At 39.1% G+C, this 18,979-nt stretch overlaps 2 protein-coding genes across 10 annotated transcripts in view; both read right to left on the reverse strand.

The window, feature by feature from the left end:
• Positions 1–1,432: 1,432 nt before the first annotated feature.
• On the reverse strand, positions 1,433–10,063 carry GP5 (glycoprotein V platelet). The gene is made up of 3 exons (XM_082320094.1): positions 9,456–10,063; positions 6,718–6,901; positions 1,433–3,539 (listed from the first exon to the last, which is right to left on the reverse strand). The coding sequence occupies exon 3, from the start codon at positions 3,511–3,513 to the stop codon at positions 1,537–1,539; it is 1,977 nt and encodes a 658-aa protein (XP_082176220.1). The 5' UTR covers positions 3,514–3,539; positions 6,718–6,901; positions 9,456–10,063; the 3' UTR covers positions 1,433–1,536.
• Positions 10,064–10,860: 797 nt separating this feature from the next.
• ATP13A3 (ATPase 13A3) overlaps positions 10,861–18,979 on the reverse strand; it is a 60,257-nt gene continuing 52,138 nt past the window's right edge. For 7 of the 9 annotated variants that reach the window (XM_082320091.1, XM_082320086.1, XM_082320089.1 and 4 more), the window contains 5 exons: positions 18,305–18,492; positions 17,779–17,867; positions 17,502–17,582; positions 13,522–13,611; positions 10,861–11,979 (listed from right to left, as the gene is read on the reverse strand). In XM_082320091.1, the coding sequence (XP_082176217.1) occupies positions 11,782–11,979; positions 13,522–13,611; positions 17,502–17,582; positions 17,779–17,867; positions 18,305–18,492 (646 nt within the window). In that variant the 3' untranslated portion in view covers positions 10,861–11,781. The remainder of the gene's footprint in view (positions 11,980–13,521; positions 13,612–17,501; positions 17,583–17,778; positions 17,868–18,304; positions 18,493–18,979) is intronic. The other 2 variants (XM_082320087.1, XM_082320090.1) reach the window with 2 other exon arrangements.

Below are 18,979 nucleotides of genomic sequence, written 5' to 3' on the forward strand. Positions count from 1 at the left end.
TATGCTCATTGCCCAGAGCAGCACACAGCAGGGAACAAGCCACAAACCTGCAGCAAATGCAAGCTCTCTTCACCTCAGGCTTGTAAAGTGCCATTTCAAGGCCATCCGAAGACCTCAATAGTCAGAAAGTCAGTAAGGCTACTACAGGACTCCTAGAGTACAGGGTCTCCAGCCCAAGGAGCCAGGGAACCACATCCAGAGGCTTTTTAATACAGCCCTAGCTTTTAAGCACAACATCAGAGCTTTTAAGAACAAGCTAAGTCACATAATTAATATAAAAGCTATGAGTTAAATCCAAGAGCTACTAAAGCACATGCAGTCTGACAGCTACCAGACTACTTACAAACTAAGATACTCCTACCATTCAAAATACTAAAAAAACATTTCAGTATGAAGACGAAAACCCACACTATTGCCTCGTAGCTATCTTTGCATATCAACACTTGAAAGGGCTGGAAGTCAGGGAGTAATACTATGGAATAAGAAATGGTAAAAAGTACCGAGACCGAACACCCTACTGCATACTGCAATTCAATGGAGATGCGTATGCTCCCCAGCCAACTTCAAAAAAAGGTGGCGACACTTCAGGGCCCTCAGATCAGGCAGGGTCCCTGGCACTTTGCTGCACGCCTGTGTTTTGCTAGCCAAGCCCAGGAGAGACCATCCCCTTCTCGCCCAGCTCAGTCAAGACCAGCTCTCAAACCAACTGCGCTGCTCTGGAGCCGAGCCTCAGTCCCAGGCATCTGCCTGGCACTCCGGTTAAGTAACACCACCTTGCTTTTCAGATCACTGGCTAAAGTTTAAGGATGAAAGAGTGTTTACTTAAAATTCAGATTTGTAGTAATGTTACAAAGTTTCCAAAAAACAAAAAAACAAACAAACAACAAAATACATCAAGATTATGCCTCCTACCCAGCATCTTACTTATCTTCCTCTGGTTCAGCTAGAGGAAAGCACTGTTAGCTTTAAATGGTACCCCTTCCTCCTGCCACGTCCTGGAAAGGGGCTGAGGACAGAAAGCAAAAACTAAGAAAGACATTTGCACCATATCATTCTGACCCCACCTCCGTTTTCAAAAGTTTTTTTTTCCAGCATCTCCTTCCAAAAATACTATTCCTTTTCTCAATAAGGAGACAAAACACTGCAGGCAGTATAAGGCATAATAGCATTTGGAATACTACAGGCAACCTTTAAAGCACGGTTAAAGCTGTGTTCCTACGTAGACTTCCCTACGTTGATGCCACTTCCATCTGAGCAGCGTGAGCGCGACAGCAGGCAGTGGCGTGGTGTCTGGCAGGGACAGGGCCGCAGTCCAAAGCAGGGAGCTAGGAGCACGCACGTAGAGGTGACCATAGATTTTCTTTCGGCTCTCCCTCTGGGTTCATGCACCAAGCGCTGTAGCAATGTACAGCGATTACAATCACTTTGGGCAAACACAAAGTGCATTTTCATTATGCTGTAAAAACAAGGTCTTTATGGTTCTTGCTAGGAAGATTTGTAATCCATATCCGAATCGAGTGTGAACTGCCCAAATGCTCAAAATGCATCCAAAACAGTTCTTCTCATCCTCTCTTTGGCTGGTATTCTTGATCTTCTTAAAAATGTTATCAGAACTACAGGCTGAGCAGGAATATTTCTGGAATGCAAGAGCTCCCTGGTTATACCCATCACATACAGACTGAGCACAATGGTTACACTCTGGAGTGCTAAAATCAAAGTGTGAAGGCACAAGAACAGCTGACAATAAGCAATTCTGGTACTAAAATAGGGCTTAGCACTCCTGCGGGCTGTCAGCTCATCCCACCAGGCAAGAGTAGTTAAATCTGTTCCTCTGACACTGCTGGTTTCTACTGTGACACTGGGAGAAGCTTGGGTTGGAGCATCTGAGAAATGAAACCTAGGCCGTCCAACATCTTGAACATGTGAGTAGGTAGAACCTGGAGTTGCAAGAGGAATTGATGTGGGTGTGCTGGTACCCATGCTGGACACCACTGTTACAGTAGTCTCCCAAGATGATGTCAAGTGCTCCTTCACAAGAGAAGTCGAAGCCTGGGAATAAGCTGAGCTGAACATCTGGTATGTAATGGCTGTGGTTGGCAGGCACTTCAGGTGATGATCTGTTAGAGCCACAAGAGAAATATTCTGTAGTGCCAGTGGGCTGTCACACATTAGAGATGGCACATTTTTAACTATCTCCATGCTCTTTTGGAGCCACTTTTGGAAGCCAAGAATTTGGCAATCGCATTTCCAAGGGTTGTTGTCAAGGAAGACTTCTTGCAGCTCAGGTAAAGCAGTAAAGAAATCTCCAGGAAGAGACTGCAGCTTAGTACTATTGAGGTACACCTTCTGAAGGTGCTTGAGATTATGAAAGAGGTTTCTAGGAAGAGCCTCAAGCCTCGAATCATGAAGGGAAATGTTCTGCAGTTTCTGAAGGCTCAGGAAGATGCCCTCTGGCAGACGAGAAATATTATTTGTATGCAGAGAAAGGCCCCGCAGTTCATTCAGACCACTGAATACATTCTTAGGAAGAACACTAAGCTCTGGATTAAAACTCAGCACAAGCAGCTCTAAATTTGTCAAGTTACTGAACACAAAATCTGGTATTGTTGAGAGCTTTGTGTAATACAGCCACAGGCTACCAAGATGCCTCATTTCTCCAAACAATACTTCTGGAAGAGACTTCAGTGGGTTCCTATACAAGGTCAATTTAGACAGGTCATGCAAGTGCAGAAAGAGCCTAGGAGGCAAAACCTCAAGCTTGTTTCTGGAGAGCGTTAGGCTTCTCAGTTTATGAAGACGATGAAATGCATCAGGGGCAATGGACTGGATGTTATTGGAATGCAGGAAGAGTTCCAGCAGCTCCTTCAGGCTATCAAACATACCAGACTCTATTGAAGACAGCCTGTTAAAATACAACATCAGCTTCTCAAGCCTGGTTAACGCACTAAATATATTTCTAGGCAGTGCTGCCAAGTAATTTCTCGACAAGTTCAGTACTTTGAGTTTGGCAAGCTTCTTCAGCACGCCACTAGGAAGTGTTGTTAGTTGGTTTTTGTTCAAGAAAAGCTCCTCCAAACTAGCTAGTTTGTCAAACAGATTTTCTTCGATGGATTTCAACCTGTTATTTTCAAGGATCAATTGCTGAAGCTGTACCATGTCATCAAACACTTCTGAGGGAAGTTCGACCAGCTTATTATCTAGCAACTTGAGGGCTTTTAGCCTTCTCAAGCCTTTAAAAGCCATTGGTGAAATCAGAGAGATGTTGTTTGAAGACAAGATGAGATGCTGCAGTTCCTCCATCCTAGAAAAAACATCCTGTAAGTATGTTACATTCGTGTCCGTTATGTGAATTTCTGTCATGTTGCACGGCAGATTTAACAATTCCAGGTCTTTTATGTGGGAACCAGAGCAATGAATTGCATTTTTTGAAGAGCAGTCGCATTTCTCAGGACAAACAGATGCATCCAACGGGAAGAAAAGCTTGATCATCACTGACAAACAGAACACCAACATCCTTGTTGAAGTGCCAGAAACATTAGCTGTTGAGATAAGAGAGAGTCAGGATTTGATCACAGGTAGTTAATAACTTAGCAGCCAACAAAGTTGTGTGAATATATCATAAAACCTGCAAACGTGTGCGAAATTTCTCTTGGCTTGAAAGCAAACTTCAACATCTCTATTACCGTTGACTGCAAATATTTCTAAGGTGCTCAGCTTACACTGAGAAGTACAGATAAAGCTTTTTTGTAAATCTAGTATTCCCTGTTTATATTTGTACTAGGCAAGTATAATAAAAGCATACGAAAATCATGATGGAACTCTTAAGTAGTCATGAAGCATATATTTATTTGAACAGAAAAGCATTATACTAAGTTACACACAGAAACTCTATAAAAAAAATTATCAAAGGGTCCTGCACCCACAATATTTTTTTATTGTAGGTTACCTGAGGTTTAAAAACAAAATTTAGCCTGCAAAAATAGATAATGGAGGTAAAAAGGGTGTCCTATATTTTAAGTGGCCAAAAGCAAAACAGCACACAGTTCTGTTAAATCATCTGTCAGCATTTGCAAGTGATCACTTCTTGAAACAGCCCAAGAACACACAAGAAGCAACAGGCTATTTTTGACGTAGCCTGAAATAACACACAAGAGCTCATGCAGCACAGGACAGTAGTGGGCCTCTGATAACCAATGAGCCTCATTTCAACAGCTTAACACAATACTAAGTTATCAGTGGTATTAAAAATACAATGAAATGAGAGGAAAGAAATGCCATGAGGTTTGCTAGAAAGCTGTACCAATAAAGGTAGATCTGCATGAAACATACCACAAAGTTGGAAAGTTGTATAGACTTCCAAACAAGCAAAGGAACAGGAAAGCAATCGTTGTAGCTTCAATGATAATATTTAAAAGACTAAGTCAAACAGAAATCCTCCACAGTTGAGAAATACTTCCTTAGTGAAATCATCAGGTCCAAGTGTATCAGAAACCTGGAAGTCAAGCACCTAGCTGATCAGGAGAAGCAGCAGCTGAGACGGCTGGAATAGCTGGACAAGTTCTGCAGACCTAACTGGAATAGCTGACACCTTGTCAGTCTTCAGCACCGAGAACACTGGGAGAAAGGAGGGCTCCATCTCAACATACCCTTTTCTAGCGGCAAGGATGAAGCTGTCCCATACCAACCCCACAAACAGACATGGCACAAACACAATCACCTAAAAAGGAGTAAGCCAGGTTGGAGAGCAGAGCTTCTCACGTGCCTGAACTGCTGACAAGAACATACCACCATGAAGCAAGAACACCTGCTGTGCCAAAAAAAAAAAAAAAAAAGGCAAAAGAATACTTCAGAAAAAGATTCTTGGTTAGTTTCAGGGTACTGAAGACGGGTGAAATCTGCCTCCCTTCCTCAGGAAGGACACGGCGCCTAGTGGTATCAACTACCAGCAACGTGGTGCTGCAAGGCAAGCTCTCACTGGCCTTTCTATGACTCTGTTAATGAGACCGTAAGTCACCAAAAAAAGGCCTTGAGATTTCACCCTTCCAAAGGACTTTTCCATGTCAAAAAAGAATGTTTCAGAGAATCTCGCCCTCCTAGTAACCCCCCCATCCGACTCCAAAACTGACCATCTCACATAACCCAGTGATGCCTTCACCTCAATAGAGGAACTCATAGGCCAGCCTGTCCCTGATCCTACCTATCCCCAGCTCAGCACGCTGCTGAGGAGCACATCCCCGCGCACCCAGGGCATGCACCGCAGCCTACAGCCCACAGCACGCAGAGCTGGCAGCCGGCGAGCTGCTTCTGTGTGGTGCAGGAGCACAACCCTCCACGCGGGGCAGAAACGCACCGGGTAATTGCTGTTTCAAGCCCTAACTGGCATCTCAACCTGCACCAACTCAACCCAAGACCACAGCAGAACTACAGGATTCAGTGAGACGAGAGAAATAAGGAGCTAGAGAACCAAATGGGGAAAAAACAAAACAAAACAAAACCACAACAAATTGTTATGCTACAGACTGCCAATGCAGGTCCCTCAGAGGGCATGACTGCAGGCCAGAGTCTGTAGACTGGGGATGTCCATTTTCCTGTCTCATAACAAAAGGTAAGAGCATTCAAGGAGACAAGGTTAGACACTCAGAAGTGCCAGAAGACACACATTTTCACAAACAAACAATGGAATGGTACAAATTCTTTGCAAGAGATTAAGGCCACAAGCATATGACTGGCACAGGAACTGGATAATCCCATGGATCTCAAACATCTAGAGCTGCTAATGGTATTTTTTGAAGAAATATTTAAACTTCCACAATTGAAGATTTTAGTAGTAGAGAACACAGTAAGATCCACCTAAGGGTAATATTTATACATTCCCGTGCATTAAAATTTTCTCCAACCCTCATGTGAGACACCTGCCATTCCAGAAGGGACACCAGCCTGGCTGGTCACCTACCATGTTCTGGTCTACAGCCTCTTTCTACCACCCCCTTAATGTTTCTCAAGACTATGAAAGGATGCCAGAAGCAATACATTAATACTGTCAAAATATTAAAAGTCACAAATCAGTTTTGCACATAGTTTCATAGGATACTGAGCACACGTATCATTTACTATGGCGCTTAACTTTTTTACTTTCTTGCCAAGTTCCTAAACTCATATGAGCATGAAAAAGGAATTGTGAACTGTACCTTAGAAACTTACCTGCTTTTTAGAGGAACTTACTAGGAGCATAGCAGGCAACCAGGCTTCACCATGATTCTGCACTTTAAATGGGAAGTAAAACAGCAAAACACATCCTGTAGATAACACTTTCACCCATATTTGCATAACTACTGTGAACGGCCAAAGAATATTTTAAGCTTCAGAGCAGATTTTGCCTACATTTAGTTGTGTAAGCAACCAGCTTCCATAGGTTGTATGTAACTCCTAAAGTAGAACTTGAGACCACTCACAAAACAGGAGAAAGTTTGAAGCCACACGTGCAACAGCACAAAAAACACTTGTAGCTTCCTTGACAGTAATATTAGAGTATGTGCTTCAACCAACCCAATGCAAATCTGGCTAGAGTCAGAAATCTGTATTTCAACATGAATTATGATCAGAAAGAAATTTCAAATTTGTTAGACACTTAGTTTCACCACAGTCTGCTCCACAGGTGCATTAGGTTTTGAAGGAGTGGACACATGTACTTTAAACAACCAAGTGATTGATATGTACCTTCACAAGGCTGCTCTGACTTTTACTTTCTTGCGGGATTGGAATCAAAGCAATTTGAGTAAGGAACGAAGAGTTTTCTACTTAACCCTTTGGCTAAGCAAACCAGGGTTGACCCATTTGCCTTCTGTTTTTCCTCCAAGTCTTCTGTAGTCACAGGCCAACAAAACCTAAAGCCTGCAAGATTCTGAAGAGAGAAAAGCGTTAAGTTTTCAAAATACTAGCTTGAAATTAAAAGATTAAATTTTTGTAATGAAGTAACCCCGTGTTTCAAACATCTTATCTTCAAGTTTAAAACCATGTGCTCTGTTAATGAATGTTTAAACAGAAGGTGAGACACGGGATGGAAAAAGACACCTTCGTTTCTGTGTGATTTTTCTGAAGATGACTGTGACAACAGTGCCAGCTCACAACCAGGAACATTTGCCCAAGAGACTTTTCAAGATAATGCCTCCCACACATCAAAGAACAGAAGGAACATCTGGATAACAGAAGGTGGAAACAAGTTGCTATCACAGGTACAAGGAGGTCTGGCTGTAAAATGGCTCTCATAAGCCAGATAAAAGTACGGTCAATATTATCCTGCTGCAGAACAGCAGTGCTACCGTATGCATTGCTAACACACAGCATGCATACTTCTCTACCCATCTTCAAAAATACAGAGGCACTGAACAAGATACCCATGCCGTCAGTGGGAGTAAGTCTGTATGCTTCAACAAGCTTTGGATCTAATTGTATAAAGAATAATTAAAAAAACAATTTCATGAAACTAATGAAAAGAGTTAAAATATCTGTTCATTTTAATTTTATTTTCAAAGAGCTTCAGTCACAAAAATGATTTACAAGTCTATTTACAATTCTATTGTACAGTTATTTATGTATGCCTCTTGACAACAGGGTACCATTCTAGAGCAGCAATACATATTTTAAATACAAAGATGTAGTAACATTTCAGATTTAAAAATAAAAAGGAAGCTGAGCTTCTAGAGAGCGCTGTAATGATGAGCCTTTTAATCTGTGTTAGGCTTGAGGAATTCATGACAAACTGAGTAGTTTCTGGTTCACATAATTATCAAACAAGCTGCAGTTTGTTGAAAATAGCTTTAAAAACCTGAAGCTTTACTGTATAAAATCAACATATTCAAGACTCTAAAAATTGTCAAAAACCCACAGCTTTCCCTTAGACATACAAAAGCCTAAGTTTACAATTCAGAATTTCATGGGAGAAATCCTACAGAACTTTAGCTCTCTCATTTTGTGATGACCAACATAAGCATTAAAAATTTGCAGCATAAAAAGGACTCCACATCTGCTTAGTATTATACTGTATAGACATATACAGTACAGGATTATTTACCCAATTTGGGATGACTGTTCAGCACAACCTTCATGAAGAAAGAAAAAAATAAATAGAATTAAAAATCCAACAACTTTTTAAAAGTGCAACAGTAAGAGTTTCCAATTTAAAGTTACGATGAATATGGACAGTCAGTTCTGTGGGTGTTTTAGCCGCTTCTACTCAAGCATTATTCGCAGCATTTTGTTTACAGTAGATTTAGTTCTATAGTACATGAAACTAGAGTTACTGCTAATTGAATCTGAAGGGAAGAGGAGAAAAAAAAAAACTTTAAAAATAACCCTGAGGGATATACAATTTCATGAACTTGCAATTTATTTCTAAAAAGTAACATTTATTATTTAGCAATTGCTTTTCTGGGTAGACCAGTCCTTTAAGTATGTGCATAAATAATATTTAAAAATCAGTAATATTTACAAATCCTGATACATCAAAGTAAAATATGTACTGATTAAAGTCTGCATACACAAATAATTTAATAATAAATCAAACTCCTCAATGTAAGGCCAAAATATACAGCAGAAAGAAAATGTCTACCAAGTATCTAGTGGAGATCACTAAATTGGTCTGTTCACCTGAATTTAGACTTCCAGGATGAACATTAGAAGAGATTCTTTTCACTACAAACTGAATTTCATCTTACTTCAAAGCAGAAACTGAATACACTAGTGCAAATCTAGTTTGCCGCATTTCTGAAAACCAGAAAAACTAAACTGCTCAAAATGAGAAAAATTATAGGTGGCCAAACTCAGCTCTTGGGCAGGAAGGCATGAATCCCAATAATTGCAGAAGATGCAAAAGCTTAGTTTGTGGCTGAACTTGCAACAACAAGAAGGATTCTCAGAAAAGCCGATTTATTATTCTTGAGTAAGCATCAGAAGTAAATAGGTCAGAGCTCAAGCATGCAACCTCAAGAACATTCACTAACTCTGAACACATACCTTGAGGAAACCAGCTCCTGTTTGCAAAATATTCAAGTTTAAATAGGCTCATGACCCATTAGGTACTCAATCTAGGGAACTCCTACTAAAACTGATACTGCCCAAAATTCTCCAAAGACAAGCCCACCTTAATAAGCTGTTTCCTCCTCACTTTCTAGGTAAGTCTAATAAACTAGAATAAGATTGAAAGACTAGCTTCAGAAACTAAACAAGCTGAGAGAAATTACCAGTTTAGAGAAAGTATTAAGCAAAAGCATATAAAAGGGAAAGACACGTATCTTTTCTTTCACTTCTGATGGAACAACCAAGCTAAAATGGTCAATGAAATGGAAAGCAAAAGCTTATGCGTTTAAGGATGTCACAGCTCCCAGGTCCAAGATGCATAGCTTCACAATATTTTTCAACTAAAATATTATTTTTCTTTAAATTTGAATACTACTTACGCAGCTAAGAATTATTCTTCATCAGTTACTCCATGCTACAAAGATTTTGTAAAATCAACATTGACAGAAATTAGCCAACTGACTCAAGTTCATGATTAATAAATTTATCCAAGTCCACAGACCCCTTAAAAGCTACCAATGTTGTTCGATCTTTATGACCCTAAGAAGCCAGGATAAGACTTTTACATTGCTCTGCTGAATGAATGTTAAGAAAACCACTTCCCCCCTTCCTCCTGCTCCACCCCTCAAAAACGAACAACAAAAAAAAAAATCAGGAAAAGAGTTGACAGCTGGACTAGATGATAGTACACTATATGCATACTATTTCTGAGGAGCAAGTGCTAATAACTTAAACCCCCAAGTTATAGGAAAAAGTCTTCCAAACCATTTAGCACCACTTTTAAATTCCCCATTGGCACAGTATGTTCAACACTGCAGAAACCATAACGTGAGCAGTGAGGGGGGACTGTCCATACTGCCTTACAGAACAGCACAAGGGAATTAGGCCCGACCTGAAAAATTCCCCTTATTAAAACAATGCTGGAATGGAATCGTCTCCACAGGAATTTAAAAAACAAACAAACAAACAAAAAAAACCAAAAAAACCCCACCATACCAAAACAAAAAAAAAAAAAAAAAAAAAAAAAAACAACAACAAACACAAAACCAAAACCTCAAATTCCATCATCAGAATACACACAATTCAAATGGATCCCAGCCGGCCAGGGAGTTCGGTGCCCCCCTTCCACAACTACTCTAAAGGACCCGGCTTCCTTCTCTTAAGATTCTACAGAATTGTGATTTCTCCAGATCGCAGATCCCCTCCCAAAGCTTGGAGGTGTCTGAACCAGTCAGTTGCATCTGGTCAAAACACACTAATCAAGAGTTGATATTTTTATCATCTTCTCAAAGACACCAAAGACTACTTTGCTGAAAGTTTAGCAAGTTGAAGATGGGTTGGAGATAAGTAATTTTAAATTTTAAAAAGGTAAATTTAAAAAAAAAAAAAAAAAAAAAGGTTTTAAGCTTTGCACGTGAAGACAACGCCTGCCTCTACATCTCTGCAGATCTATTCTTCTAGTGGTCTTGTGTTTTGACACCACCTAATGGCAAAATGATGTATCGCTACCCCAAGCGCTTAATCAGCATTATTGGTGATGCAAGCTTTTCTTTTTTCTTTTTTCTTTTTTTTTTTTTTTTAAATAAAAATCCACATAAGCCTTATAGTTCTGCAACAAGACAGGTTTTAGCTCATCTATTTTCTCTTAATTTTGTTTCATACAGCTACATACAGAGCTTAAGACACTGGCAGACTCTATGAAATGCATATGTTCTTAACATGCACAAATCCAAGCATGGGCATGTGAAAATATTCCTCCCTCCCACCCCCATTTCCCTTGCAGCAGTAACTCTGGCCTTACTACTTCAAGGTACATAGGAAAATCATCTTAAGATTTACAAATAAAACATGGTCCACAAAGGGATAATCCAACCCTTCTGCTGGAAATAGCAAGGTCTGTGAAGAAATGCATAGCTAAATGTAATAAAACATGAGACAGAAGAAAGCATTAAGATTCTCCAGCCTTCCTTCTCCAAAAACTTTAGAGTGTAGCCAAATGCCTCCTCTGGAGGAGGCCACCTAAGCCCTTCCTTGGGGTTAGCTAGGAAAGAAGCTAAGAACCCACTTGAAAGCAATGTGCTTTCTTCTTAAGGACAGAGCATATTGCTTTTATAGCATTCCCCATTCCTGCTGTGGCAGACTAAAGAATTAAAACCTAAAATCCAAACTTTACACCTGGAAACACTCCTTACTAGTAGGGACAAACCCAGAGGTACACACACGAAAACTTTAGAACCGTTCTGAGGCACAAAGCTTTCCAACAATGAATATTAAAAAAAAAAAAAAAGGTCATGACAAGGTTCTTATGTGCCTCTAGTACTACCATGACACCATTACATCATAGGGTTTACATGAACACGTGCCCAAGTAAGCAGGTTAGAACAATGATTAAGATACTCCAGGCAAATAAAGTGAACCTGTTTTAACTGCCCTGCAGTTTAAACCTTCAAATACATCTCACTTAGGAATAATGAGATTTGAAAGAAGGTGGAAGGAAACAATCATTTTTGTTCTGCCTAAGGTAACCTACATTTTTAAAATTTATAGCCATAAGATGTCTGGCTCTGAACTTTGTATTCAGAGAGACAAAAGAGTTGGAAATATCTGCATTAGAATTTGACATTTAGTATACTGCAATTTCAAATAAAGCCTGAAAATTACATTCTTCTGAATACTACTAAAGACACATGCCAGCAAGATCCACTGTTACGTTACAGTGATGATTTGATAGGAACCATTTTCTTGGGATGGTACTTTCGCTTCTGTTGTTGTTCTGGGTTTTGGTGGCCACTCTGGATCAACCAGCAGTTCCTGAGCTAGATGCATATACTTGGCTTTTGGTGTCTTCTCTCTACAACCAAACAGGGAAGAAAGGAAACAGACTCCACAGCGGTCCACAGCCTCCTGCAGAAGTGAACAGATTTGAAAACTGGATTATCATAAGAAAAATTGAATAGAACTAACAGTACAGTAAATCGTTAGAAGAAAAACTATGATTTTAGTTTCTAATTTACTATTTCATTGTCACATTGGACCTAGAAAGTGTAGTACAGGAACTCTTCTGTTGTGTCATCTCTTCTATACTATGGTAGCAATGACATTTAAAAAACATTAAGAAAAACCAAGTATTCTGCATTATTCTAACACCTAAGGTCACCACCAGCTTTTATGCATATTTCATAATAGTTTCAATAAACACAGATGTAACAGTCACCATTAAATGATGTTACTACTGAAGAATAAAAGCCTGGTCTGGAAAAAGCAGTCAAATTCCCAGAGTCTCAAAACACTTTTTAAGCAATTGTTTAACTGAAGGCAGGCAGCCAGCCAAAAGTGGCAGAATTTAACTTGCTGATACTGTGAAACTTAAGTCCTACAGGTATTAATAGTTATTAAAACAGACACAAATCACTGAACTTAAGTCTTCCTTCCTATTTTTCTGCTCCCAGTCCTAAAAGCACGTAACTTAACTAGCTGGAGAAGAGAAACACCATTCCTCGTTCTCAGGACTGGATCCCTCTCATGCCTCAGAGAGCACCTGTAGTCTGCAGGGCTGATATTTTAATGGACATATAATATTCTATGGTTTTCTTCATACTCCGAATTTCTATCACTTGGTGAACTGAACCAAACATGATCCTTAAGTTCAACTTCCATTCTTCAGTGAACACAAAGCAATCTTTTCTTAAACAGCCTCAAAAGGATAAATGTAAACCTGAAGTGAATGCATTTAATAAAATTTAGTACTGAGAAATAAACCATTGTAATTTTAACAAGAACAAATGTACAACCAGCTAAATGTAATAAGCCAACAGGCTTAAAAAGAAAAAAGCTATTTTTTATGGGATTCACATAGTTTTCCTTCATGTATTACTGACAGAGGGGCAGACCAGACCAAGATTCGTGGTCACCTGAAAAGCAGAAGCTAAATCCTTCAGTCTCCTAAACCATCTGAAGTAGTAATAACATACTTTCATTTGCCATTTTGTTTTGTTTCATTTGTACATGCTATAAATTACTGCTCTCACAAGACAATGTTCTAAAACCCTAAACTGAATTAGTTTAATAAAGAACTGGATTAGTCCCAGCATCAGCAATTCTGCTTCCAAGCAAATCAAGATGTTCTCCAGTCCTAGCATACCAACTTGTGACAATGCAAGTAAAATTTGCTAATGTGCAAACTGAAGATAAAGTGCGAAAAGTCTTAAAAGCAATCCTATGGGTTTGCTTCACAGTTCTTGTATACAGAGCTAAATTCTTTAAGTGCCAACAAGGAGAAAAATATAAAACCAGAAGCCTTTCCTTTTAATATTCAAGTTACAGAAATCTAATTTAAACAGTCTTAAGCTTAAGATAAGGCAACAGACACTTAGAGATCATAAAAAAGACAAAACTGAATTCATCTGCATGCACTCAAATGATGACAGCAAAATACTAGTCTCCAACCTGAGGCGGCTGGGGTATGGTGAGGCGATATTCTCCTTGTTTGTCTCGATTGAACACAACCTTCCAAAGGATCATATCAAGGAGGACATTCTGTGAGACATTGCAGTGAGCGGGAAGAATTAAAGAAACTAATGATCATTTGTTGTTAGTGTGCACATTACAAACAAAACCTGAAATAGTGTGTTAGGCATAACTAATTCAGTGCCAGGCAAAATGGAGAGTTTACGTTACTTGTCAATACTTAAGTGATAAACATTTTCATTCTTAAAGTGCTCACATGAGATTTAAGAATATGAACATGTACTTTAAATCAATAGCAACAATGACCAAAACTGCAGCCATCGATACAGGTAAAAATCATAAATACACATTCTTAATGTGTTTCAATACTTTAAAAAAACCTGTGAAGCACTGCAGACTTGAGTGCTTAAAGGAGTTTCCCCTCAAACCATCTTTAACATTATAGTGTACTTCATGCTGTAGCTATGCTTCGTTTGTAGTTTGTTTTAAACCAGTGACATTCCCAGAAAAGCTTCAGTGGGGTGGCAAAGCTGAGCCACCAGCAGGAAGCCTGAAGGAATTCTGTAGGAGCCACTCCAGATTTTGGAAGAGCGGGCAGAAGTTGAACAGTACGTTCAGTACATCTGGTTATTCTCATACGGCTGTGTGGGCGGATTCAAGAGCCTTGAACAAATCCAGCAACACAGGTGTGAACCTGTATCTTCCATGGCCTTGAGCCTACAACTCTGATCTTTGGGCAGATTCCATTTCTAACATCTGACTAACCTCTGCCATTGAGAAAGGGGAGCTGATCAGCCAGACTTTTATAATAGATTTTATAAATGCTTATGATTTTACAACACACCAGAATTTTATAGTGCTTTTATAAAGCACTTGCCAACAAATCTTCAGCTTGTTAGATGCTCATGTTTGAAGCCAGTCTGGTTTAAGTATGTCTATACCAGGGATCAGGGAAAGGAGGAACCACTGCTAGGATCTGCCTTTGTTGTGCAGTATTTTCTGTCATCTGGTAGAAAGAATATGCGTGCTTTGTGAACCTAGTCTGGCACCCACATGGAAGGAGCAAAAGCTTTACACAGCATTTCAGAAAACATGTTTGGGACAACCACAGTCAGAAATCATTCATGTTGTAGAAGCAATTAAGACCATAGCGCGACACAAAAGCGTCAAACTGGAAGCGTGACAAAAGAGGACAGATCCAATCTCTCATGTATCTCATCATTATGAGACACTTAAAGAGGCAATTACGGAGGGATTAGTCTCAGCAGAACAAACTACAGGTGATATACCTACAGAGTACCTTGTTAAAAGAAATAAGGCAGTGCCACCAGCAGCTTTTCCTAGATACTCAGAACATGACCTGTGGTACCCAGGAACTCTGTAGCAAAAAGTGTAGTGAGCAGAAAATCCAGCCAGGCACACAAGGACAGAAGGGCAGTGAGTTATACTGGAAGTGAAGGAATGAAACAGCCTGTGATTTCTACACAACACATTGGATCCAATGAGTTGGCACCACGTGAGAAAGCTTCAGGGAGCCTAGAGTAATACTGCTGGAGTTGGACACATACAGGTCAAAAGGCGGAACAAAAGCAGGTTGAAGTTATGGAAGGTGAAGAGTATCTTAAAACAAGGCTTGGGATTTGAGGATCACTCGGTAATGCTTCTGTTGGACACCTGCTGTGCAGTAAGACAACTTATCTCTCTGTCTAAACAAAGCGCTCAACTAACAGTGAAAGTGGAAGAAAGAGGTTTTAAGTCAAAGCAGAACATCCCAAACAATGAATGTCAAGAAAACTAAATTCTATAGTTACTTCTGTTCCACTACTAAAAGTATGGGCAACAAGATAAACAGGTAAGTTTGGTTAAAAGGAGCGTGACAAAACTGTCATTACCAAAACTGGTAGGATGATAAGTGACTAAAGTGTTGAAAGATGCCAACTCACACCTGCACAGGAAAAAGAGTGGGGTGGGGTTTGAAATACTGGGTGAAAGCAAATGCTCTACAGTAATTATATTGCTTAGGTTATGCTTACCAGAAACTCGGAAGTTTACAAATTGATGTGGCAACCAACAAGGCCCAGGAGTGGAACCTTATGAACGTTTAAACCAGAGAACCACTTGTCCTTGAGAGAGACGTGCCGATACGTGGACTGACACACTGTACAGACTTTCTACTAGAGCCCTTACGCTTCCAGAACAGAAACACCGCCAGGTTGTATGAAAGTTAGAAAGATCATCTGCAGAACAACGTAATTTTTCAGCAGAAGCTAAATTTAATTTATTTCTCTCAGTAAAGTTTATCACCGGCCTGAAAATTGTAACCACCGCCTATTTACGCTCCACGTACCAACACAAAGCTCAATTCCAAGGAATAATCTTAGCACTTCAGAAGAGCTGATTTCCCAGAGATGGTAATAAAAACATCAAAACTGACTAGAAAAAGTAAACAGGAAAAAAGTATTTTTATCTAGGAGGTTTGTTTTAAACTTATCAGAAGACAAAAAAGCCATGATTCTGCAGCTTCAGAAAAACTATTTCGTTTCAGTAGCAAAGACAGCAATATACATAAAATTTAACTTAAATAAAACCAGGCAAAAAAAGAAAACTACGAAGAGTTTAGTAGTACAAAAATAATGAAAGAATTAAAGGGCATACAGGAAAACATTACAAGCAGGGTTAGAGTAAATATAGGACAATGTAAGAAAGGCACGGGACCTTTAGGAGAGGATAAACTTGTTAACCACAAGGCAAAGGCTAAAAAATTTAATATCTACTGCCACATTTTGGAAAAGACAAGTTATCGCCTATCATGTGAAAACACTGAGAAACATGTTCCAAGAGGGAGCAACATAATAGCATATATTGCAAATTCTATTTGGAACATTTTGAACACAAATCCTTGATAATTTTGATTAAAGTATCCAAAAAACTTTGGTTGATTTTATTTCTACTAAGCTGCGAATAAAAGGGAAAAGACTAGTCAACTGGAAAGAATATTAATGCTGTAGTAATCTTCAAAGGCCAAAATGGTATGATCCAAGTAAACATCATGCTGGTTACCTTGATAGCAATCCCTCACATGGTAATGGAAATACTGACTAGAAGCTGCAGAAAATGTTATACAGTAAAAACAGATAATTGTAGTGTGCAAGCACTAGATAACGTTAAAAGGGTTTTTCATCTCGCATAAAAAAAAAAATAGTGACTAATGGCTGCAACCAAAACCCAAATGTATTCAGGTTGGAAATAAGGCATCAATTTAACAGGGAGAAGAACTAACCACAGGAATAAATGACTGGCTTTGAATCCAGACTCTTTCTGGAAGATGTATCTGTCAAACTCCGATTCTTGGAGTAAGGTACCTGGGGTACCTGGATGAAAGGCAAGGCATGTTTCTGCCCACATTAACTCTGGAATTACAGCAGAAAAGGTCAATATCCAGAGTGACTAACTTCGGACAAGCTCAGGACTGGAAAAAAGCAGATCTATATGAACATCTCTTCTTCTGGACTTGGACCAAATCAGATGAACAAGTCATCTAGACCCGCACTATTCTGAACAATAAGCTATGTGTATGATCCAACTGAATGAAGATGAGGTCCCCTAAGGATTTTATATAGTTCTTTATTATGTTATGCTATTCTGAACTGAATTAGCACAGCAAATAAATACGGAGAGTATTGTCCTATGAAATAGTTGAAATAATGTAGGTGTCTTTCAACTTTTAACCCCTCTTTCTTTAATTAATAAAAAAGGTTTTAAAATTATGCTTTTAACACAGAAACCTCGACACCTTAAATCTAGCCTACAAGGACATCTTTAGGAATACCAACTTAAGAAAACAGTGGCCACTTACATTGGCATGCAGTGAAAGGAGACCTTCTAAACAAAAGACAAACATGTACCCTGAAAAAAACCCCACTTAACAGACAAGCACTTTTTCCATTTGAATTTCTTACCTCCGTCAGCATGGATACAATTGCATTGAGAATAACAATGATGAGAATTCTTAGGCGCCACTCATATGGCACACACACGAGCTGTGAGAAAAAGTTTCCAGAGGTTAGCAACACGCATATGAAGTAAACGCACATTCAAAACAGGCTCAGAGTTATAAATTCTCCCTTCCCGCCCAGAGATGCGAAGTTAAAGCTCTAAAGGGGTCAAGCTTGCCCAAAAGGCAGCCAACCAGTTGTCCCAGGAAGTACAGACACCTGCTTATCTGCTGAATCTTACCTCAAGAAATGTGTCAATAGATTCAACAGGATGCAACATGATGAAGAATATGAAGACATAAAGAACTATCACAGATATAACAAACAGAACTGTAAAAGAAGAAAGAAAATATTTTAATTGGACTATCTCTCAATCAGAGTTTTAGACAGTTTTTCCATGTATCATGGGTTCATTACTCCCTGGAAATAACCTCTTTTCTCCCTCTAAACCCCCTCCAGGTGGATCTTGGCAATACAAGTTGTGCTGATAGCCATAAAGAGACAGAAGGCCAGACTCAGTTTCTCACTGGCTCACTGAAACGCATATACACATATACTTCTACAAACAAAGCAACTATTAACACAGATTTCTCCATATAGTTTAATACTTTAATATAGTTTAATACTTCCCTATTTCTATCTCTGATTATCAGAGGATAATTGTACTATGTTCTCCTAGCAACACTATTACTGCTGAAGTGGCACAACAGAATTGTAAGCAAGCCATGGATGAGTCTTGGAACTGTATATAGTAAGAAAGGACTTACAATTTTTGTAGCACGGTTGTCTAAAGGGCTTTCCTTTAGAAAAGACAATTGCCACTATGAGGTACTGAAAGCTGGATATAAAAAACAAAGTTGTGTTTTCATAATTTTGAATGTAATGTTCATCATGAAGAGTCTCATTCTCATGGTGTGCAGAGCTGGTGTTTGTGGCATCCAATACATTACATGCACTACAACAGAAAGAAAAAAAAAAAAAAAACACAAAAAAACCCATTTAACACTGAGTTAAGGAGAAGATGCAAACAAGGCGTACTTATTAACAAAAGTAATGACAGAACAAATTGCTACAGTAGATAAAAAGCTTATCCTTGAAAACAGGTCATAAGAAAGAAGTCAAAACTGCATCAGGAACGTAGCAATTTTTGTGCATTCTGAGCTTCGAGTTCTTTTATGCTTCCAGCTTGTAAGTTCACTACATTTAAAAGATGTGTAGACGTGGCACTTAGGGACAGGGTTTAGTCATGAACTTGGCAGTGTTAGGTTAACGGCTGGACTCGATCTTAAAGGTCTTTTCCAACCTAAATGATTCTATGAATGCATGAACTGTTTAGAAACTATCACTGTAGATACACTTTGAAGACAGGTAAGAAAATACTGCAATCTAAAAAAAGATGAAAACATCTCTTCATTTTCAGCAATACAAATTTGATTTACTGG

Source organism: Platalea leucorodia (genome assembly GCF_965183815.1).
Source record: "Platalea leucorodia genome assembly, chromosome: 8".
Taxonomy (NCBI): domain Eukaryota; kingdom Metazoa; phylum Chordata; class Aves; order Pelecaniformes; family Threskiornithidae; genus Platalea; species Platalea leucorodia.